The 24204-nt window shown below is 40.3% G+C and overlaps 1 protein-coding gene across 2 annotated transcripts in view; it reads left to right on the top strand.

The window, feature by feature from the left end:
- The window catches only part of cntn2 (contactin 2), a 44577-nt gene that overhangs the window by 12129 nt on the left and 8244 nt on the right, over nt 1-24204 (top strand). For both annotated transcript variants that reach the window (XM_086039612.1, XM_086039613.1), the window contains 17 exons: nt 1368-1463; nt 1597-1809; nt 2561-2663; nt 3886-4067; nt 4185-4321; nt 7278-7407; nt 7952-8102; nt 9837-9964; nt 10271-10446; nt 13289-13409; nt 14434-14592; nt 14800-14949; nt 17893-17963; nt 18066-18300; nt 21354-21469; nt 21719-21905; nt 23817-23929. In XM_086039612.1, coding sequence (XP_085895738.1) covers nt 1368-1463; nt 1597-1809; nt 2561-2663; nt 3886-4067; nt 4185-4321; nt 7278-7407; nt 7952-8102; nt 9837-9964; nt 10271-10446; nt 13289-13409; nt 14434-14592; nt 14800-14949; nt 17893-17963; nt 18066-18300; nt 21354-21469; nt 21719-21905; nt 23817-23929 — 2468 coding nt within the window. The remainder of the gene's footprint in view (nt 1-1367; nt 1464-1596; nt 1810-2560; nt 2664-3885; nt 4068-4184; nt 4322-7277; nt 7408-7951; nt 8103-9836; nt 9965-10270; nt 10447-13288; nt 13410-14433; nt 14593-14799; nt 14950-17892; nt 17964-18065; nt 18301-21353; nt 21470-21718; nt 21906-23816; nt 23930-24204) is intronic.

Below are 24204 nucleotides of genomic sequence, written 5' to 3'. Positions count from 1 at the left end.
CAGTGAATCGTTACATCTCTGCTGAATATATCACAGAAAAGAAAAAAGACGTGTAAACAAATGGAAAAAATAAGAGAGAAATGTTAGAGTAATCCTCAGTAACTCCCACCATCTATTAGTGAATATGTGCTAGGGCTAGACGATTAATCGAAATTTTAATTGTGATTTTGATTTGGGCTTCTCTCAATCTTTAAAACATTATACTCGAACAGTGTTCTGTAGGGATGCTCCGATCGATCGGGTACCGATAATGATCGGACGATTTTCGTGAAAAATTACGCGATCGGCATATTCAAAGCCTTTTATTGCCGCTAAAAAAAATCTGATCACCCGCAGCTCATGCTTTGCAGCCTACAGCCATGAGAGACCATCCTGCGAGCAGTGATCCTGTTAAAGTTTTACAAGTGTTAAATGGAGCTCGGATGTCAGTCCTGTGTCGATATTGAGTCTTACAAGGGAGTTTTTCGCGCAGTGTAAGTGGCATTATTGCCACAGAGAGACGCATTGTAGGTCACTTTTGGACAACAGACCCACTATATCATTTTGTAATTCACAAAAAGATTAACAGTTGCTTTTTCTCTTTGACAAATGCACAAGATTGTCTATGCAAAATACAATAAACCAAGTTCTTGAGCCGTTTCAATGTAGGAACTCATTAAATAGTTTATTCAAGTGAAGCCTGCATGTGACTATTTTTTTCTACTTTGATTATATTCTGAACCATACAATGTTTAGATGGCATGTTATTTATTTGACTTTTTGCATAATGAAGTCTGTTGAGACTGCTGATTGTTTTGATCTGTTAAAAACTGCGTTACTAAAAGCTGGTAAATTTAAGTTTTTCAGTTATCTTTGTGACTGAGAAAGTGTGTATTGTGCCAGCAACGGTTTTGTATTTCTTCCTGCTTTTGAAAATATATATAGATGTTTGTCAAAATTATGGGAATAATATGGCTGGGTTTTTTTCAGATAATATTGTACAGTAGCAGTCATCATAAGTAAATGGGAAAAATATACAAGTATTCCATGTGATCAGAATTTGTATCGACCGATCTCACTCATGCATGATCGGTATCGGTGTCATAAAACCTAATCGGAACATCTCTATTGCTCTGTATCCCCGAAATCAGAACCACCCCACATGCCTAGTCATCCCTGAACCTCGAACACTTGATTCTTCTTTTCTGAAACAAATTCTGAATGTTTTTTGCAAGTTGATTGTTGCCGTGTGCAATGTTAGTAATATGATATAATATCAGTGAACTTGAGTAATTTTGACATGGTAAAAAATAACGGATTTCGTTTGTTCCACATAGTGAATGGTCTTTCTTGCTCTGTTTTGTATGATGATTCTTTATTTTCTTTAGACCTTCACGACTTCCCCCCTGACAGCAGGAGTCCTCAGACAGCTTATGAAGGCATCGGGACATTCCTAGCATGTCAGCCACCTCCACATTACCCAGGTAACCTTTTAATACCTGGGATGGTTTGCATTTTTGACTTTTAGGAATAAAGAGTGACTTCCTGGAAAAGGTAACACGCTCCCAACCTGCACTGTTGCTTAATCAGATCAACACGAATCTTCCCTCTTTGCAGCTTTGTCCTACCGGTGGCTCCTCAATGAGTTTCCCAACTTCATCAAGAAAGATGATGGCCGCTGGTTTGTATCCCAGGTAACAGGTAATCTCTACCTTGCCAAAGCGGAGCCCAACGACACTGGAAACTACTTCTGCTTCACTACCATCAACATGGACATCAGTACGAAGAGTACCTTCAGCAAAGCTAACCAACTCACCGTTTTGCCTGAAGGTAAGACGCAAGCTCATTGCCTTGCCGCTACATAGCTGTATCAGCTGTATCAGTATATACTGTACAGGGGTGGCATGCACTGTAGCTAGTGCATGCCACCCCTGTACAGTATATACTGAAGCATACAAAGTCATTTTCAAGTATTCTATACTAAACTTGGACACAGTTATGATTTTTTTTTTTTCATATGGAAATCTTTGGCGTACTTGGTCCGTTAATCATTTTTGTACTTTATTATTTAGTTTAGAGTAGACGAAACAAATAGGGATGCTAATAAAGCAACTGCTAGCTTGCTCGAGTTTTGCCAGATTGTGTTGTTGTACATGGATGTGCAGTGACACATGCAACAGCCGTATGACTGGCTGCCCTGTACGTCATCAAGTGACATAGGCGGACATCTTCTCTTTTTTATTTATTTATTTATTTTTTTTTTTTTTAATTCATTCACTGCCATTGACAGGCAGCTATATCAATAGCATTAAACCGGAGGGAATGGTTATGCTTAATCGGGCTATACAATTTTTCCCGTCATTCGACAACCGTCAGCAAAACGGGCGTCTGCCAGTGACGCATATACAGACGGAATGCCCAGCTCTGCTCATTTATCAGCAGATAATACCACCACAATCGGGCATAATTATCAAACGCGATGGTTCGAGAGCTCGAGCGAGCAACAAATTCATTATTTGCACACCAATGACTATCATTAGACAATAACAAATATATGATCTTCGTGCTGGTTTGACTATAGCCAATCCAAAGAAGTCAGCTCCAAGCATCAAAGTACGCTTCCCAGCGGAGACCTACGCCCTTGCCGGACACACTGCCCAGTTAGAGTGCTTCGCCTATGGAAAGTAAGTTTCAAAACGTATCTGCACTATTCTCCCAATCCAGGTTTCTTCAATTCAAATTTGGAGGGGTCTGGTTGCAAGGAATTTTTCAGGGCAAAGGTTTAGACCCCAAAATGTTTTGATTTTGTCAAACAAGATCAAAAGGGCACATTTCCTTATGTAATGTTTTCCATGAAAAAAATAATTGTCTGTACCGCTAAGTATTTTAATGCAACTAATAGATTGCAGTGTATGAACATGAATAAATGTATTCCCCAAAACACATGCTTGCTAATGGGGAAGTTAACTCAAAATTTTTCTTTGTTCTATGTGGCCCCACTAGTCTAAACACGCTATTCTGATTAATATTGCGTTTGTGGAATAGGAACTAAACAGCAAAATCCACACGATTTTGCCAATTGCTGTCGACTGAAAATGACATCGGGTTACTCAGGGCTCATGTTTTCTGAGTTTGGTTCTGGAAGTATAAATATTACTGATCTCTCCATTCCAAGGTTATTATAGTTAACGAAAACTAACAAAGTAACTGAAATTAAAGTTTTAAAAAGACATTTTCATTCATGAAAGAAAATAAAAACGAGAGTGCTTTTATGAAATAGAAACAAACTGAAACTACATTTTATGTTATAAAACTAACTAAAACTATAATTATAGCAAAAATGTCCTTTGTTTTCGTTTTGTCAATTAATTTCATATGTGAGCTTTGGGCTTTATTTTTAAAGTACGGTATTTACTTTGCTATTACTGTTTGGCCATAGATAGGAAGGAATTAGTTTACTTTATTACATGATACTCACTTTTTTTTTATCTTGCATTTAAATACTCAATATATTTAAATGAATAAATAAATAAAACTAATATTAAAACTAATGAAAACTAAACCAAAATGAAACTATATTTAAAAAACAAAAGTCAAAACAAAATAAAAACTAACTATGATAAAAGAAAAAAAAAAACTCCAAAATGATTACCATCCCAGTGCATTCATTCCTAAAAACTCTGTTTTCTGCCTCAGTTTTCCTTTTGAAGAGGCCATGGTTGGGGGCGGGGTCTTTGAATAGCCGTGTGACGAAGCACACACTCCCTTTTGTTTAACCGCAATTGACCCTGGGTCCACATGAGACCTTGACTTGGTCTGGACCAGGACCACGGTCCATCCTAAATCTTTAATCCTGTATCTTTTCTCATTTGGGTCACCTACTTATCTCTATATTTCCTCTTGTAGTCCAGTCCCAAAACTGAGATGGAAAAAGGTGGATGGACTCATGCCGTCCAAGGCAGGTTCTAGTGTTGCTGGTCCCACTCTCATCCTACCAGATCTCTCCTTTGATGACGAGGGTGTCTATGAGTGTGAAGCCCACAATTCCGAGGGAGTTGATGTGTACCAGGGCCGCATCAGTGTGCAAGGTTTTTGTTAGCATTTCTTTGACTTGACAGTCGATCACTGTTGTTTTCACTCATGACCACTTTTTAATATGTCATTTTCCATGCAGTTCTTATTTTTTATTTTTTTATTTTTTTTAGCGCAACCAGACTGGTTGCAGGTGATGAGTGACTCCGAAGTCGAGATCAGTTCTGAGCTTCATTGGAGTTGCGTGGCTGCCGGCAAACCACGACCTTCCGTTCGCTGGCTCCGCAATGGACAACCGCTCGCTACACAGGTGCAAGTACAACACAGGAAACAAGTATTTAGGCGGAAAATTCATACTGTATTGTTATGGTCCAGGGTTTTCATGGTGGAGTTAAGATGACCCTAATGTAGGGAAACACGAAAGTAAAACTCAACATGGCATAACTTTGGGAACACAACAACTGCCAGGAGGCGAGGCAACAAACACAATGAACCCACAAAAGCAACAAACACAATGAACTCACAAAAACAGAAAGAAACTAGTGAACTAATGCTGCATTCGAGGAAGGCGGGAAGCCGGACTTTTTCAACTTTCGACTACGAAAAGTGTACTAGAAAACCCTTTGAACTGGGAGGTCCAAGTTGCGAAGTCGGAAAATAAAAGGACCCGAGTTCACTGACCGACTTGAATTTGTCGTACCTCTTCAATGGCGAACCTATGGAGACAAAGACCGTGAATAACAAAACATAATTTACAAAATTATAAACATATAGCTTGTTTGTTTATTTTTACATTAATTTAGTTATTCAAAAGAACTTCATGTGACACAAAGTGATGAGTACTGAATGAATGAAAATATGCCGTTCTCTCCCTGCATGAAGTTATTTGGTGAAATGCTTTGAAGATTCAATATTCCTTTATTTATATGAATTAAGGAAATTATGAAAAAGGTTTGCCGGAGGTCAAACTGTGTTGTGATGAACCAGAAAAACTAACAATTTATCGGAATCGGCCATCTTTGTTGTTTATACAGGAAGTCCTCAATTTACGAACGAGTTCCGTTCCTACACTGGCGACGTAACCTGAATTTCCGGGTATGTCAGATTTCACCATTAAAGTCCAAATTTACATCAAAATGGTTGGTATAAAAAAACAAAAATACATTAAAATAAAGACATAAGATTCTGTACTGTGCATTACTGTTGAAAGGTGGATGGAGAAGGAGAGGAGGGCGAAAAAGGCAAAGATACTGCCGGCACGCAAACAGACACGATCGAGACACTCTTCGCATGCTCAACCGCAAGGAATGCTGGTCTCATTCTGAATGTGTCCAAAGTTTAGGAGTCAAATATATGAGTTTAAATCTATATCTACACCTGTCTTACTCCTTATCTCATAAACCTGACCAGGAAAATGATTATTACCATAGACAAGCAGATTCATCAATGCAAATTAAGCAGGATACACAGTAAGCAATACACAAACATACATTCAAATATGTTTCATTTCAAGATAGGGATGTAACGATTCACTGAAGCCCCGATTCGATTTGATTTTCATTTCCCGATTTTTCGATTCGATTCGTTTTTAAAAAAATCACAATTATGCTTGTCTCTGTTAGTGTGGTGCTGCAGCCATCCACAAACGCAATACGCAATGATGTTTGGCGCAAGCGCATAATTGAATTTACACATTCAAAATATGGTATGCATCTGGAATGGAAAAAAAAATCTAAGGCATCATTTTTTAGCACTCAAAATTAGTATATTCTAATGACCTAGGTATGTTGTCTTTTGTTAGGCGTTGCTGTATAGGGCTTGTGAGTGCTGAAATGTCCAAGTAAGATTCGTCTTTTATTTATCGATTTTCGATTCATCGTTACATCCCTATTTCAAGTTAATTTCGATTGACCAAAACGCATGAGAAGTTTAAAGCTGCAGTTCCTATGTCGACCTCTTGGGGTCAGTCTTTATCCAGCACTGTCAATGTTCATCGGGGTTTGATCCCCCGCTGATTGTAAAAGGAACATTCTGGCTTCCCGCTGGGGAAGCTCCGGAATGTCTGTTTCAGAGCCGTTCAAATCCTTATCCGTTGTCTGGTCCAGGCGACGAAGAGTGGCTCCTTATCAGGAGTTTGTGTCTTTCTGAGTCCTACCATGTTTTTGTTAAGTCAAATGGCAGGGATTCCCTGGGGATTCAATTGCTTTGAAGTGAGGCTGGAGTGGACCTGGTGGCAGTCCTCCTGGCTGAACCTTAACTCCAGTCCTGGAGATGTGGTCCACATGAAGGCATATTCCTTACAATGCGTAAGTGCGGTGTTTGGCGCGCAACCACCGCAAAGACACAAGCAGAGGTAAACAAGCTCAGAGACGCAGCGCAAAGGCACATTTTTGGAACGAGGAGGAAACCGGCTGCTTCATTCATGTGGTGAGTGACATGAATATCAAGTGTTTTATTGACAGTTGAAAGTAACACGCGCAAATGACGTCCATTTGATTCACGACGCCATGCCTCGCCGTCACAGTTGGTTATTCAAATGGAGCGACTCTGTCAGCTCATTCATGTAAACTGGATATTTAGAATGTTTCAGAAATCAGAATTTTGACCTTAACCCGAATATTGACTGCATATAAACGTAGTCACTATGGTGCTGGGGACAAAATGGCGGAAGAGGCACGGGCGTCGTAAAGTCGAAACCTCCTAGGTCCCACACGTCATAATTCGAGGACTTCCTGTATTAGCCTCGAACGCTTTGACATCAGAACTGGGGACACTCCGAGCGGGCTCAATCCGACTTCCCATCTTCCTCGAATGCAGCAAAAATACAAGCACAGGTGGAAACAAAAAACCTAATGAGCAGGACAAGACATCAACCACAAGGAAAGGAAACAAAACATGACACAAATCTTAATATAAATCTAAACGACAATACTGACACATGCATTATTCATTGATTCATATATTTTTCCATATTACCGTCTAAATTGATCCAATCTATGCCATTGACAGGCAGCTATACATACACGACATACATACGCTTCACGAAAGGTAGATCTCTATACACGTTCAAAGAAATAAGACTTTTTGGGGAGAAAACAATTCATTTGTTTATTTTCAGGCAGCCGAGAAAGAAAATGAATGTAGAATCATTTGCAATCACCCTTGATTAGTCTTGAATATTTGAATGTGGAAGAAATCCTTGTCACTTTGTAACCTCCCTTTTCCCTTGTTGTGTCTCTCCATCCACAACCATATGAACTCTCCAGGATAGAGTAGAAGTAAATGCAGCTCGTCTCAAGATCAGCAACCTAGCCCTGGAGGATTCTGGGATGTACCAGTGTGTTGCTGAAAACAAACATGGAACAATCTACTCTACTGCTGAGCTAAGAGTCCAAGGTAAGACAGAGTATTGTATTTATTAGCAGAGGTGGGCATTCCGTCTGTCCGTCACTGCAGGACGCCCATTTTGCTAACGCTAGATGATAGATGGGAAACTTTAAAAAAAAAAAAAGAAAGACTGACTACGCACATTTCATCCATCTCTGTAATATATCTCTGTCTCTGTAAAATATGCTTGGGTTGACTTCCGCTTTAGAGTTAAAGCGGCAGGAGGCTCCCACTTAACAGTTTAATAGCTTGGAAAATAACTGTAGGCTATGTGAAATGTCAAATATATGTGAATGTACATCTGTTTGATCAGAAACAACACCGTATGACACCCATTTACCGTTTTAATCAAATTGGTTCATATTATGTAACCTTTTTTCTGACGGACGGGTACCCAGGCTGCTGACGGATGATGAATGACGGACCGGCAAACTTTAGTAAAAAGTTACCCACCTCTGTTAATTAGAATAACAAACATACATCTCTTTGACCCCTCTCTTCAGCTAAAGTTTGGTCAACTCCATCTCTCTTCTTCACCTTGTCCCTGCTCCAGTTCAGGCTCCGGACTTCAGATTGAACCCTGTGCGGAAACTGATCCCTGCAGCCAGAGGGGGACAAGTGATGATTGAGTGTCGCCCACGAGCAGCCCCCAAGCCAAGCCTGTTCTGGAGTCGTGGGACTGAGTTGCTCACCAACAGCAGCGGGTAACAACAACAACAACAACAACAAATCATTTCTTGATTATGATATGGATCCTGTACAATAAAAAGGGGATTATCGTGACAGCTGCATGGTTAGCACAGCTGTCTCAAGAAGGTTTATTGAGATATAGTTCCAGTTCACCGTCTACTGTCTTGCAAAAATATGATTTTATGTTTTTTGCTCCATTACAAAATCAATGTAGTTATAATTTGGTAGAGGTAGGGACACACCATCGCACCACTGACTCAAGATATAAGCCACTTTTCAATTTCATATTGCTTCTCCGTGACAAGCAGGCGTCAATCAAATGGGTAGGGATCAACTGAACTGTGCAGCCTCCACCGCACATGTGCGGGGTTCTGCCATAGGATTTCACGAGCGGCGAGTCTGGCCAAATCGCTGTTGCATGATGTGGCTATGTTGCAAATTACCACCCATCAAATGCACGGAGGTTTTCACACAGACGAAAAATCTGTTTCTGGGTTTAAGTTAGCGAGAGACAACAGTCGGCCGCCACCAAGACATAAAAATGCAGTACATACACGACACATTCAGTATATCGTGTTTTACAACAATACTTACCAAATTTTCCGTTTAATGTGCACCAATGGATGAATGAAGAAATCCAATTAGATGCATAAGATGGGGCTAGAATTGGGTGATTTTTGAAAAGATCATTGTATTCTACTGTCATGTCTTACAGTTGTAGCATATATGACAAAAGGTGTTACCTTGAAATAATTACCGGTACGTGTAATTCATGGACCAATTTATTACATGAGTATCCCAGAGGGTCCCATTTGGGTGAGCCATTCCCTGGACTGTTATTAACAACTATTACCTTTATAACCTGATGCCGGAGCAAGTGGTGATGCCAGAGAGATAATGTAGTTACATGATTTCAGAACTAAACATGGGGGCAAATGTGGGTAATTCTTGCACGAATCAAGATTCAAGAACTCAAGCTAAATACAACCATTTTGACCCCAGACAAATTATTTCATCATAATTCACATATTGTGTTGTTATTTTTCATAATGTGTCCACTCATAAATGTTAAGGTTGTAACCAGAGCTGGGCACTTGACCCTTTTTCCGTCCTCGTCCTGTTAAAGCGGCTGTGTCCTTACGTCCCTAAGGAAACGAAGTGAGCGAGTCGAGAGTTGTAATGTAACTGCTTTATTTAACAGCGGCCGTTTGTTTATATGTCAATGCAGCGGACATGAGAGAGGTCAGTCCCTGAACGGATGGGCGGAGACGCCTTCCATTAGTCAGCCCTTCGGGTTGCTGATTGGCTCGCTGGTTTCCGCTCCACTTCCGGAGCGCCGACCGGAACGTCAGTCGGTCTGTGGAAATTGACGTACAAGTATCAGTCCGCGTGTGGAGAAACAAATCACGCAGGAGCAGTTTCGGTACTGCTACGTGTGTGTACTTGTCCCACGCATAGGCTAGCTGTTTTACACAGTGAGCAGGGCTGAACTCTCATTTAAAGAGCCAGTACACGAAACAGCAAAAATGATTTGAAAGACTGAAGAAAACAGGCGTGTGACATAACGTGTGCAGTGCACAGAGTTCCCGCCGGGGCATTCCCAATGCAAGTAAGTACATGCAGTTGGGTAACTAGTGGCGCATTTGAAGCGTTCTAAGGCAATTTTTGTCGTTTCCCCATTTCGCCGAGTAGGTTGAGATGAACTTTGGTTGTAACCCTTATTGACTTTGTGTGAAATGTCTGCACAGGGTGACTGTGACTCCTGATGGAATCTTGTGGATCACTAACATAAGCAGGGCAGATGAAGGGAAATACACTTGCTTTGCTGAGAATTACCTGGGCAAAGCTAACAGCACAGGACACCTGTCTGTCAGAGGTATCGTTTACACACACTCGCAGAAACTTGTCTCTAGTTTTCTTTGACAGACTTGTCTTTGGCAACCAAACCATACCTCTTTGTGAAACACAAAATGACCGTTTATTACTGCCACATGTATTTGCAACAGTAAACAGAAACAGATGCCAAACAGCCAGAGTGCCAAAAAGGAAACTACTGTACTGTACTGTACTGTACTGTACTGTACTGTGTGTTGCAGACTGAATATAATCATCTGCCCTAATTCACTAATTCTTCATTGATGTGTGTAGCTTAAAAAACTCTCAATGTGGTGAAAACCCACAGATGCTACCAAGATCACATTAGCCCCCTCCAACGCCGACATCAATCAAGGTGAGAACGTGACACTGCAGTGCCATGCCTCTCATGATCCCACCATGGACCTGACCTTCACCTGGGCCCTCAATGGGGCTCCGCTGGATACGGAGGACTCAGCAGGGCCATACCATCGAGTGGAGGGGGTGAGTAAATGCTGAAATTTATGGTGGATAGTAGTGGTCTCAAAATTCATCTATTAATCGACAACTACTCGATTATCAAATTACCGTAATTCATTTATTTTAATAATCGAGTAATTGTTTAGAGCCATTGTTTAACGTAAAATTCTCTCCTCTCGATAGTAATTGTTCTCCAATTTCTGTTGTTCTCATGAAAGCAGGCAATTTTTTTTGTTTAATCAAAATAAGACATTTGCAAACATCTGCTTTTCAAAAAGGGTGATGAGGACATCAATAGCTCTCGTGTGATATTGCTTGTTTTTTTTGTTTGTTTTTTTATCAAAATACCAAATGAACAACAATAATTGTTTAATAAACTGTAAACGGGAAAAATGTTTTGTAATATACTAAAATGCAACATTAAGTTTTATCAGAATAATCGATGGAATAATCGATTCTAAAGAATTCAATAGTGACAGCTGTGGTGGATAGCAATGGTTGAGTCATTTGTTCAAGGCATTCGTACAATGAACTATTAGTAGTTGTCCAACATATTTGGAATGTTTTCACTCCACTGAGGAGAAGAAAAGGACACAATTCCATATTTTATTTAAAGTACTTGTCAACAAGATGATTCTCATAGTACTGTAGTAGAGGGTGACACGGCAGTGGATTTTCACTCCCCTCCCATCACACTCCCACCTATACTGTATCATACCATCCCGGACCATAGTAAAAAAAAAAATAATAATAAAAATCCTGTCCTGTCCCGTCCAGGTAAAAATGACTCCCATACCGTCCTGCTCCCATTCAGAATGACTTCCACTCACGTAACGCTCCCATTTTGGAGGTCAGCTTCATTTTAAAAAAAACCAAAAAAACAGTTTGTCGCCCCCCCCCCTTCCTCATGGACTTTCACACTCCCGTCTGCTCCTGTGAACTTTTTATCCTGTACCGTCCCAATCTCATGATTAAAGGTTAACACAAGGACTTCCAGATGGATTTGCATTTGATTGCTAACAACCAATCAGAATAACCACGGTTTTACATACTGCAATTGATGGCACAAAATTCATTAAAATTGTATCTAAAAAGCACAATGACTTTTATTTCTTTGCAATTTATTCGCTGCATTTTACTTAGGTTTGTTCCTGCTTGTATTTTGAGTAAATGCTTTGCATTTTATTTCATGAAACCATGACCGTGATTGGTGTCACAAACAATAACTTCTCGGCCATGAGAAATTCTGACCATCATGTAAAAACAAACAAAATGCTTTGACCATAGCTGAATCTGTTGATCTTAGCTATGATTGTGGTAATTGGTTAAGTAAATAGCGTACCTTGGAAGTGAAATAATGAACTCCTCTCCTGTTTTAAGTGTGTGATTAAATGTGTGTCGTGTTCCCGAATTTGTAATGCGTTACGAGGCTCGGTACAGTAACTAAGATACTTTTGCAAGGTTGTTTTCAATGACATCCTCCTGGCAAATGACACTGGAGACCACCACGTATGTCTCGTTTTGTTGGATTTGACTGCAGCTTTCGATACGGTAGACTACAATATTTTTTTGACTCGCTTGCAACACCAAGTAGGCATTAGTGGATGCGCTCTAGAGTGGTGTAGATCCTATTTAGCTGGCAGGACTTTTTCTGTTAGCCTAGGTTCCTCTGAGTCCCGCTCTGCCCCTCTATCGTATGCTGTTCCACAGGGTTCTATTTTGGGGCCATTGCTGTTCTCATTGTATTTGCTGCCCCAGGGTTCCACCCTTAGAAAACACGGTATTTCTTTCCCCTGCTACGTGGATGACTGTCAAATCTATATCCCGCTAAGCAAAAAAGAGGCTTTTTCCTTAAGACCACTTTTGTCCTGCCTAGAGGACATCAAAGACTGGATGTCACAAACGCAAAGAAAAAGAAGTTATGGTGTTCGGTCCCAGTGGCTCGTCTCCATCCCACCCTGTTGATCTGGGCCCCCTGGCTTCATATCTAAAACCAACAGTCTTAAACTTGGGTTTCAAAATGGACAGTGATCTTAAATTGGAACTGCAAATCAGCGCTGTTGTAAAGTCCAGCTTCTTTCACCTTAGACAGATGGTTAAGGTAAAGCCCCACCTTTCCCATCAGCACTTCGAAACAGTCATCCATGCCTTTTTTACATCTCGGCTAGATTACTGCAATGCACTTTATTTTGGAGTCAGCCAGTCCGCCCTCAAACTTCTGTAGTTGGTCCAAAATGCTGCTGCCCGCCTACTAACTGGAGCTCGGAAGATCGAGCACATAACACCAATTTTGGCCTCCCTTCACTGGCTCGCAGTGCATTTCAGGGTCCAATTTTAGATTCACCTATTTGTCTGTAAATCATTAAATGGCCTCGCCCCGGCGTACCTCTCCCAGCTCCTCCACTCCTATGCACCTTCCCGCAGTCTCAGGTCTGCGGACCAGGCGCTGCTCGAGGTGCCGAGGACCAAGTGGAGCCTCAGAGGGGATCGAACCTTTTCTGTCGCTGGTCCTTCCCTCTGGAATGACCTCCCATATGTTGTTAGGCAAGCCCCCTCTCTGTCCATTTTTAAAACCCGGTTGAAGACACATTTCTTTTTTCTGGCTTTTGATCAGACCTGAAATTTTCGGCTCTTTTGCGGTGTCAATTGTATACAGTGTTTTATGTCAATTTATTGGCTTTATTTATTCATATTTTTATTTATATTTCATATATTATTTATATCTATATTTATTAATGCATGTATCACAGCCTTTTATTGTTTTTGTTCTATTTATTGTATTGTTCGTAAAGTGCTTTGTTACAGCTCTAGCTGTTATGAAATGTGCTGCATAAATAAAATTGTATTGTATTGTATTGTATTGTAGAAGGAAACCATTGGAGACCTGTTTATTGTGAATGCTCAGCTCAGTCAGGCAGGCACTTATACATGTACAGCTCAGACCGTGGTGGACAGCGCCTCAGTTACAGCCAAACTGGTGGTACGAGGTAAGATGCATTCCAGTTGTCATGTAGCAGCATATATACAGTATTATAAATACACAACGGTGGAAAAAATGAAGACATTGGACATTTTTGGGTGTTTTGACCTTTTGTTTAGTGCAAAAAAAGGCTCAAATGACAATCGGTAAACATAATTGTCCCTCCAGTGCATCCTGGGCTTCCCTTGGGCCTCCTTCCAGCAGTAAACAGTATATGTCAAAATTGTTTATTTTACTCATACATAAACTATACTTACCTGAGCCCTGAGCAACTGTGACGTCATTTGCAGTCGACAGAAGCGACAAAATGTCCACCCCTGCGATGTCTAGATTTCGCTGCTTAGCTCATATTCTACAAACGCAATATTAATCAGAATGCCCTGTTTCAACTAGTGGGACTGCATAGAACATATTCTTGAAAAAAATATGTTTGGGTTGACTTCCTCTTCAAATATGTTTGGGTTGGCTTCCCCTTTAAAGTGGAAGTCAACCCAAGCATATTTTTTTTCAAGAATATGTTCCATGCAAGCCCACTAGTTGAAACAAGGCCTTCTGATAAATATTGTGTTTGTGGAATAAGAGTTAATCCACCCATTTTTAGCCATCTCTGGGGGCGGCCATTTTGTCACTTCTGTCGACTGAAAATGACATCACAACCGCTCAGGGCTGAGGTAACGACCAATCACGGCTGACCTGTTTTCTGAAGCAGAAACGAGATTGGTCGTTACCTGAGCCCTGAGCAGTTGTGATGTCATTTTCAGTCGACAGAACTGACAAAATGGCTGCCCCCTGATATGGCTAAAAAGGGGCGGATTTTGCTGCTTAACTCATATTCCACAAACGGAATATTAACCAGGATGTCTTGTTTCAATTAGTGGGCCTGCTTTGAACATATTCTTAAAAAAAAGTTTGGGTTGATTTCCACTTTAAGTGTGAATATACAGTATTGTATATTTTCAATATATTGTGTATGTATGAGATAGCTCATACAATATAATATAATCATATAATTTCTTCTGTGTTGTGCCCAGGGCCGCCAGGACCACCTGGCGGTTTACTGGTAAGGAATGTAGCAGAGACATCAGTGGAGCTGAGGTGGAGTCATGGCTATGACAACCACAGTCCTATCGGCAATTATGTGATCATGGGCCGATCCTCTCTCTCATCAAAATGGAAACAGATGCGCACCGGTGTGTAAACCGTCAATAAATAGTTAAAACATTCAATGTTAGGTGACTCTAATGTGAAGACGTACCTGTTTGCTGTTTAAAAATCAACAATATCAATTGAAATGATGTAATTTATGTAAATCATTAAAAAAATATATACTTGATATGTTTGATATGAATTTTGATTACCCTTAACATCGACATAAACTAATTTCATTTTCAAAACAGAGCCAGTGAACATTGAAGGAAATGCTGAGTCTGCACATGTGATTGGGCTAGTGCCCTGGATGGATTATGAATTTCAAGTCATTGCCAGCAACATACTGGGCAGCGGAGAGCCCAGCATGCCCTCACATACCATCCGCACGCAACAATTAGGTAAGGGAGCACAGTTCTCTCTCACACACATGAAATAATTCATTCAGGATATATTTTTCAATTGTGGTGTGTGGTAATAGGAGGACCTTTTGACTACCTATCAATGACACAGGAGTAATACAAAGCATGACATAGAACAAGATAGACACTCAGAATCATGAAATAGACCACACAGGGCGGAAGTGACAAGCTGACTGGCTATGAGAGGGTCAGGTCGACACGGGCTAAAGAGAACAGAGCAGAACAGCGAAAGTAATGACAAAAACGCATGAGTGATATTCAGAATTACAGAAAATGAATGATGGCGTTTTTGTATGGAGTTTGCATGTTCTCCCTTTTGCTTGTATGGATTTTCTCCAAAATTCTAAAAACATGTATGTTTGGTTATTTGAAAACTCAGTTGACCATAAGGTGTGAGTGTGAATGCTTGTTTGTCTATATGTTCCCTGTGATTGACTGGCAACCAGCCCAAGGTGTAGCAACGCTTCCCTTCAGATGGGACATGCTTCAGCTCACTGTTACCCTGCACACAATAAGAAGTTCAAAATGATATATGGAGTCCAAAATGAAAATCAAAAGTCCAAACACTTTCCAGACTCACCATAGCATTTACACCGATGCAGGATGCCCCATTAAAGAAGAAGTCAGCCCATGCATATATTTTTAAAGAATACGTTCTGTACAGGTCCACTAGTTGAAACAAGGCATTCTGATTAATATTGCGTTTGTGGAATACTGTATGAGTTAAGCAGCAAAATCCACCCGATTTTAGCCATTTCAGGGGGCGGGCGTTTTGTCACTTCTGTCGACTGAAAATGACATCACAACTGCTCAGGGCTGAGGTAACAACCAATCACAGCTGACCTGTTTTCTGAAGCAGAGACGTAATTGGTCGTTACCCCAGCCCTGAGCAGTTGCGATGTCATTTTCAGTCGACAGAAATGACAAAACGCCCGCCCCCAGAGATGGCTAAAAATGGGTAGATTAACTCTTATTCCAAACAATTGTCAATCAATTTTCCACATGCACGCTTGTGCCATTATTTGTAAAAAAAAAAAAAAAAAAAAGTTTCACTAACTAGTAACTATGGTTCCATTATATACTGGAAAAAATACATTAAAGGGGAGTCATCCCAAACAATTTTTCTCCAGAACATGTTCTATGCAGGTCCACTGGTTGAAACAAGGCATTCTGATAAATATTGTGTTTGTGAAATAAAACTTAATCCAACTGTTTTAAGCCACCACTGAGGGCGGCCATTTTGTCACTTCTCTCGACTGAAAATGAAAATCACAACTGCTTAGGGCATAAGTAACAACCAATCACAGCTCACCTGTTTTCTGAAGTAGGAGCCATAGTACTCAAATACTGAGGCCGACATAATTTTGAAATTTAATATTTTGTAAAAAAAAAATTATGTAAAAAGCGCACCTCGCTCTTTTGACCCCCATAAATTTAGACCCTTGTAGTGTGCCAGAAAGATCAACACGCAGCTGTGGAGATGTGATCCATGTGACTGTGTGTGACCCTATGGCCTTAACTACAATCAACTAATAAGTGTGCCAAGAGCGTCATAGAAAAGGGAAGCCAAGCAAGAGACAGGTCACAGCAAGATAACGGCCCGGCTCAAGTCACCTCTCTAAACATATACACCAAAGAGGCCTAGTCTAACATAGGTCACTCAAATGGAAACAAAATTAAAGCAACTAATTTTCTGTATAATGACCCTAGTGAGGAAGAGCACTTCAGAAAATGGAAGGAAGTAAAAATAATTATGTCCAGGTATTACACTTTTTTTATGACTACATTTGCATCTTCACATGGTTGCTGCAATAAATACATTAAGATAACAAATTAGAAGTAATGATTATGTTGTGTAATTGAACAGTTTGCAAATTTAAAAAATCCTATTACAAAATATTGAATCTATAAATATAGTGCTTCCCCTCATTTAAGTTATGGATGAGCGCAAGCCTATCCGAGCTGACTTTGTGCTCGAGGTAGGTCACAACGTGGACTGGTCACCAGTCAATCACAGGTCTGCATAATGCCCCCCCCCTGCCCCCACCCCCTCACTTTTCATTTTTTTTCTCAAAACAATGAGTATTATTCATAGGATTTTACAGTAAAATACAGTATAATATTAAGTGAATATTAGGCTAAGATTAGGTATCCTAATCTTACAGTTTGTATAAAATCTTAATTACTTACTCTGAAACTAATTGCAAAATGTTACCAATACTACCTCGTTGTCAAGCTCAGCTATCCACACATGTAAATAATGCTATTTACATAATGACAGTTAATATTTAATTGACATAATTAACATTTAATATCATTGTATGATGTATCCAATTTTTTTTTTCTTCATTTGGCACATATTCCGGCACATGTCCGGCAGTGACTTGAAAGTGGCGGATCTTCACTCAGCTTGGCTTCCAAATCATGGGCAGGTGTGGGCCAACTTAGAGTTACGTGGTTGTTTAATGTGTGGGCAGGCAGTCATGATACCTCACTTTTTGTATCCATCCATCCATCCATTATCTATACCGCTTATCCTCACAAGGCGTGCTGAAGCCTATCCCAGCTGTCATTGGGCAGTAGGTGGGGTACACCCTGAACTGGTAGCCAGCCAATCGCAGGGCACACGGAGACAAACAAACTACCGCACTCACAATCACACCTAGGGGCAATTCAGAGTGTCCAATTAACCTTCCATGCATTTTTGGAATGCGGGAGGAAACCGAAGTACCCGGCGAAAACCCACGCAGGCATGGGGAGAACATGCAAGCTCCACACAGCCGAACCCACAACCTCTGAACTGTGAGGCGGACGTGTTAACCAGTCGACCACCGTGCAGCCGTTTTTGTGTACAATCAATAAAAAAGTCAAATTGCCATAATATGTCCTCTTTAAACACTGTAAATTTGTTTTGGCTTTCAGCTCCGTCAGTGGCTCCCAGTGGACTTGGAGGTGGAGGGGGAGATCGCAATGAACTTATCATAACATGGACAGTAAGTTGAAGATTAAGAATGAACATGTGATGGCACAAGGAAAAGCGGTACTTGGTTTAAAGCTAGGTTTGCTGACCATTCATCTTCTGCTTCACTTTCCAGCCCATGGCCAGAGAATACCAGAATGGTGACAGCTTTGGCTACATCCTGGCTTTTAGGAAGAAAGACACATCATTTTGGACAGAAGTGCGCATACCTTTTGTGGAGTCATCCCGATATGTGTACTACAATGCCACCCTGATGCCATACAGCCCCTTTGAAGTGAAAATTAAAGCCTTTAACCGAAGGGGTGAAGGTCCATTCAGCCAGATTGCTGTTGTCTACTCTGCTGAGGAAGGTCAGTTTATCTGATGTTTCTTTTGTTTTTAGACGAATGAATAAGCAGTTGGGAAAATGGATGGATGGATGACTGGATAAATAGTCTACACATTAAGGGGTAGAACTGACTAGTCGACTTAGGGCTGGGCAGTAATTCAATATCAGTATATATCGCAATAGACACCTGTTCAATATCCATAGAAATTGCACTAAATATGATATTGATTTAAAAAAAAAAAAAAAAAAAATCAGGAAGCATACCCTGACCCCTCTGCTCTAGGCAGAGGCTGCAGTGTTATAAGCACAAAAGCGTGTTTTACTAGCAGATTTTTTGAATGGTATTTTTCCTTTTGATAGTTCCATCCATCCATTATCAATACCGCTTATCCTCACAAGGGTCACGGGCGTGCTGGAGCCTATCCCAGCTGTCTTCGGGCAGTAGGCGGGGGGCACCCTGAATTGGTTGCCAGCCAATCGCAGGGCACACAGAGACAAACATCCGCACTCACAATCACACGTAGGGGCAATTTAGAGAGTCCAATCAACTTACCATGCATGATTTTGGAATGTGTGAGGAAACCGGAGTACCCGGAGAAAACCCACGCAGGCACGGGGAGAACATGCAAACTCCACACAGGGAGGCGGGAGCCGGGATCGAACCCACGACCTCTGAACTGTGAGGTGGACGTGCTAACGAGTCGATCATCGTGCCACCCTTTTTATAGTTGTTTATTTAATTTTGATCTTTAATCAATTTGTTTTCCTTCTTTTAAATAGGTAAAAACAAAAATCTATAATTATCGATAGACTAGTATGGACTACATACATTGTGATTCACCCAGCCCTACTAAGCACACAATGTTTTAAAAGATTTATTATTTTCTTTATTTAATCTTTAGATTGACCAGTTAATTTGACTTTTTCCTAGTTGTTTTAACCTCTTATCTAAGGTTAAATATTATATTTTAAAATGAAATTCCCTAAATTCAGCCAGTTTCATCCGGATGCTTATTTTGAAGTGTAAAATAAAAATCATTTATATCATATATCATATATATCGACATTGAGTGATATGAAATACTTTTATCGTGATACACTTCTCAACCATATCGGCCAGCCCCAAGTCGACTAATCAATGCATCTCCTTTGTCATTGCGCAATGACTGTTCTAGCTTGAGGTTCACTAAATGATACTCATGTGTTTTGGACATACAGTTCTCGCTGACATGAACAGTTGATTTATAGCAAATTAGCACGGAGGTCTAAAGCTTGTGCAGGGGAGTAGCCAGAATTGTTTTAGTGCGGTGGCCAGGGTGATACAAGACCTTGGTGAGGGGTGTCCGTTTGTGCGTCCGTTATTCTTTATCATACCATCCACAGTCAGGGTTTCATGAAATAAAATTCACACAAATGTAGAGCAATGCCCATCACACCCAAGCAGGAAGAAATCAAAGTAAAAAGCAACATTTTGCTGATCTTAATTTCCGAGATAATGCCATTTTCTTTGCAGTGGCTTTGCTTTTGTGTACCATCTCATAGTTTACCTCTATCTCATGCACTGATTCGCTAGCTAAAAGCCAATCAGAGTGATCAATTGTCACAGATAACATTCTTCACGATTCTAAATGGTGCTTTTTACTTACGGTTGTTCCTGCTTGTATTACAAGTCTGTGTGAAAAATTGGTAGATGTGTGCATTTTATTTCATGAAACCATGACTGTGGATGTTATGATAAACAATTACTTCTCGACCATGTTCTTTACTTAAAGTAGATTATTTAATTTGGCAATCAGATCAATTGTACATGTATTCAGTAAATATGCAGTTATTATTATTTTTTAAATGTATCAAGGGGTCTTAGGATACTGAGCACAATGTCTGTTGATAATGTTCAGGGGTTTATCATGATATACAGTACTGTATATTGATATTGAATTATCGCTCAGCCCAAGTGCTGACCATCAACAGTTCGGTTGGGAACTGCATCCCCATTCCCCTTTATAGCCAAACTTTGCCCCTTCTGATTTCCACCTGCTTGGACCCCTCAAGGTGTTCTGCAGAGGAAAAATGTTTACCAGTGACAAAGACATTTAAAAAAAAAAAAAAAAAAAAAACCTGTGAACGATTAGCTTAAGAGTCAGTCTTCTGGCTGCCCTGTTCTCTGAATCTGAGCCGTGATTGGTCGTTGTGAGAAGTTGTGATGTCATTTTCAGTCGACAGAAGACAAAATGGTCGCCCTCAGAGATGGCTAAAACGAGTGCATTTTGCTGATTAATTTATATTCCACAAACGCAAAATTAATCAGAATGCCGTATTTCAACTAGTGGGCCTGCTGGGAACATATTCTTGAAAAAAACATGTTTGTGTTGACTTTTCTCTTTAAGAATTCTTCACAGAAGGCATACAAAAATTTTCTGATGCCAGAAATGTGTGGCACTGCTGGGAGATTATTTTGAGAAACATTGTAGTGTTTTTCATTCTTGTATTTTCATAAAACATGAAGATACCACACAGGATTGTGCAATTCTTTAATCTAGACTCTTTCAGTTTCAGTGAGCTTTCAACATTTTCCCATTTTGAATAGGTGAACACATGGTTATTATTTTTTTATCTCCTTCTTTTGGATTAAATGTGTAAAAGTTCTCAAATTCTTTATCACAGTACAGTAATTATATTTGACAAAAGTGTCATTTTAAACAAGAGTTTGCTGACAACAATGTCCATCGGAATCACACATCAACAATTTTATAAAAGTTAAGTTCCGGTTCACTTTTATGATGTAATTGTCTATTAAAATGAAAGCACAAATGAACGTTACATTGACATTGATTAGCATGCATTTTCCACCTGTAATATATGTTATACGTTTTGACCACCAGAGGGCATCCTAAGCTGAATTGACGCAGCGGTCTCACCTGTTTATCTGTACATTACCTCCATGCTTCTAAATAGACAATGCGGTTGTGTTTTCATCAATCCATATACAGTATCTTTTCTCGCGAAATTGCAGAGGAGTTGTACACGACAACATTGTCATATTCTAACACCTTAACTGTTATTAACCATTCACAGAGCCGACAGTTGGACCATTAAGCATAAATGTCACTGCACTGACAGCTTTTGAGATCCAAGTGTCATGGGAGCCTCTCCTGCAACCGAATACCAATGGCATCCTGAGAGGATATGAGGTGATGTGATGCTTCATGACTCAATGCAACAAACAGTTGTGCATTTTAGAATGCTGAAAAATTGGATTATGTGGTCACTACCTTGGTTGTTTTTATTTTGTTGTCGAATTACATGTGTATGCTTTCATCTTGGACTATACATTGATTGTACCGTATCATTATATTCAGTTAGTGGGATGAATTTGTAAAGAGAGGGAAAAGAATAAAAGAATATGCAACCTTTCAAAAATGTGTTATTTGTGCCTTTAGATCCGATACTGGCGACAGCATGAGCGGGAAGCAGCAGCAGACCGAGTGCGGACAGCAGGATTAGAAACAACAGCCAGGGTGTCTGGACTACGTCCGAGCACTCGCTATCATATTGCTGTTCTGGCATATAACAGCGCAGGCACGGGCCCACCCTCACCACGATCCACTGTCACCACGCGGAAACCACGTATGTTTGCTTAATTCGCATCCATGCGCAGAGAACTCATATGTAGGGATTGGCATCGGAATCAATTTAATTGAATGTGGTAGATTGTGTGGAATGTATTGTGTTTAATCATGTTTGCGGGCAACTGAGGCAAAATCGTGCCCACTACTTGATTTCATCTTGTCAGATTTGCAATCTTAAGAACGGGATCATATTAACTATGAGTAGTTGAGCTCCATCCATGCAGACCTCAGCTATTTGACAAATCCACGAGACAGCATAGTGCTCAATAGACTTGAGATTCTCTCATCTCATTAAATATAAAAAATAGTAATTCAATTTCATCAAATGCTCGTCTCTAATCAGATAACTTAAAGAGGATGTCAACCCCCCAAAAATTCTTTGTAATAATATGATCTATGCGCCTTCACTTGTTGAAACACGGCATTGTGATTAATATCGGGTAAGCAGCAAAATCCATGCGTGTTAGCCATCTCGGGGCGGCGGCCATGTTGTCACTTTTTCTTTTGATAAAAACTGAAAGCAGGTCCCACAGACATACAAGGGTCAACTCATATTGCACAAATGCAATATTAACCAGAATGCTGTGTTTAGACTAGTGGGTCTGCATAGAACATATTCTTGTAAAGAAATGTTTGGGTTGACTTCCCTTTTAAGCTTGCTTTATATTTGACGCATCCTCAAGCTCCACACAGCTCCGCAAAATTACATCACATCAGCAATGATGTAATCCAACTCCGCGTGGCATCCGCATTGCCCACATTTTCCACACCACAAACTCACGAAAATTTGGACAGTCCGCGCGTAAAAACATGGCGAACCAGTAAAAGCTGTTGTTAGACAGAAACAGTGGTTTTTACTTTCCGATTCTTTGGTTTCATTTACCCGCATTTGGTTGAATGTATGTACTGTCCACCCCATATTGTTGTTGTCGCTAGTTTATTGATTAATACCCATCCATCCATTATCCAATCCGCTCATCCTCACAAGGGTCGTGGGAGTGCTGGGGCCTATCCCAGCTGTCTTCGGGCAAGAGGCGGGATACACCCCGAACGGGTTGTCATTCAATCCCAGGGCACACAGAGACAAACAAACATTTGCACTCTCAATCACACCGAGGGGCAATTTAGACCGTCCAATTAACCTAGCGTGGAAGGCCGGGGCCGGATTCGAACCCACGACCTCTGCTCTGTGAGGCGGACGTGCTAACCATTTGTCCACTGTGCCGCCCTTATTGAATTATATCTATATTTTTTAAAACAGATGAAATTGTTTTCTACGTATATTGTGGTGAAGTGTTCATATGCCTTAGACTGCTCTTCACTGCCTCCTATAGTCTGGGAGAATATTGGCTCACAGCGAAAGCAAGCCACACAGAGTATCAAGGCTGCAAAAGTTGTCAGTCTGATTCTGCACGAAACGTACTTGCCTCAAGCATAAAACTGCTTACTACAGTTCACATTCATGTTGTCCTTATCTAACACAGGAAGCTGTTCTCTAAATACCCATTTCCTTCTCTTATTTATGATCCTGCTTGTAACATTTCAAAGGTCAATGATTCTTTCCCACCCCGACCTTTATTGTCAAAATGATTGGTCGTGTTAGCTTTACCACCTCACGGTCTTGTCAATACCAAGATATACTTGCATAGTTTTGACTTTTACAGTTAAAAGTACAATCATTTTCATAACATATCAACCTCACCTTTGTATGCTCTTTATCCCTTCAAAATAATCACACACTCATACTACTAACTCACTCAGTATCTAATATCAGAATCGTAGATATTTACTGTATTTATCGGCATGGCGTAGTCATGGTTTACTCTAATAAAATGCAAATGAAACTGCTTTTCACTACAAGATAAGTGAACTGAACTCAGATTTCAACTATAGTTGGTTCTTCTTTCAGCTCCTAATCGCCCTCCTGGAAATGTATCATGGAGGACTGATGGTTCATGGGTAATTGTGCGCTGGGACCACGTGAAGGCCTTGCATAATGAGTCAGCAGTACTGGGATACAAAGTGAGTGTTTTCTGCTTTTGCTTCACAAACAATAATAATAGTCAAAATGCAGATTCAATGTTAAAGTGTTGGTTGTTGGTAACTTTACATTGTCAACTTTGTGCATCTGAATATCACAAAATGGTCTATGGTCTCTAAAGTTTAGAGACCATAGATATCAAACTCAAGGCCCGGGGACAGATCTGGCCCGGCACATTAATGTATGCGGCCCGCAAAATCAAATTATGTGCATCCACTTTTCTTGCTAAAATACCAAAACTGACTTCACTTTCACA

This window comes from Filicampus tigris, chromosome 9, assembly GCF_054856515.1.
Source record: "Filicampus tigris isolate MCC_2025a chromosome 9, RoL_Ftig_1.0, whole genome shotgun sequence".
NCBI classification, from domain to species: domain Eukaryota; kingdom Metazoa; phylum Chordata; class Actinopteri; order Syngnathiformes; family Syngnathidae; genus Filicampus; species Filicampus tigris.
The sequence above is the reverse complement of the archived record's forward strand: the minus strand, read 5'-3'. Positions and strand labels throughout refer to the sequence as shown.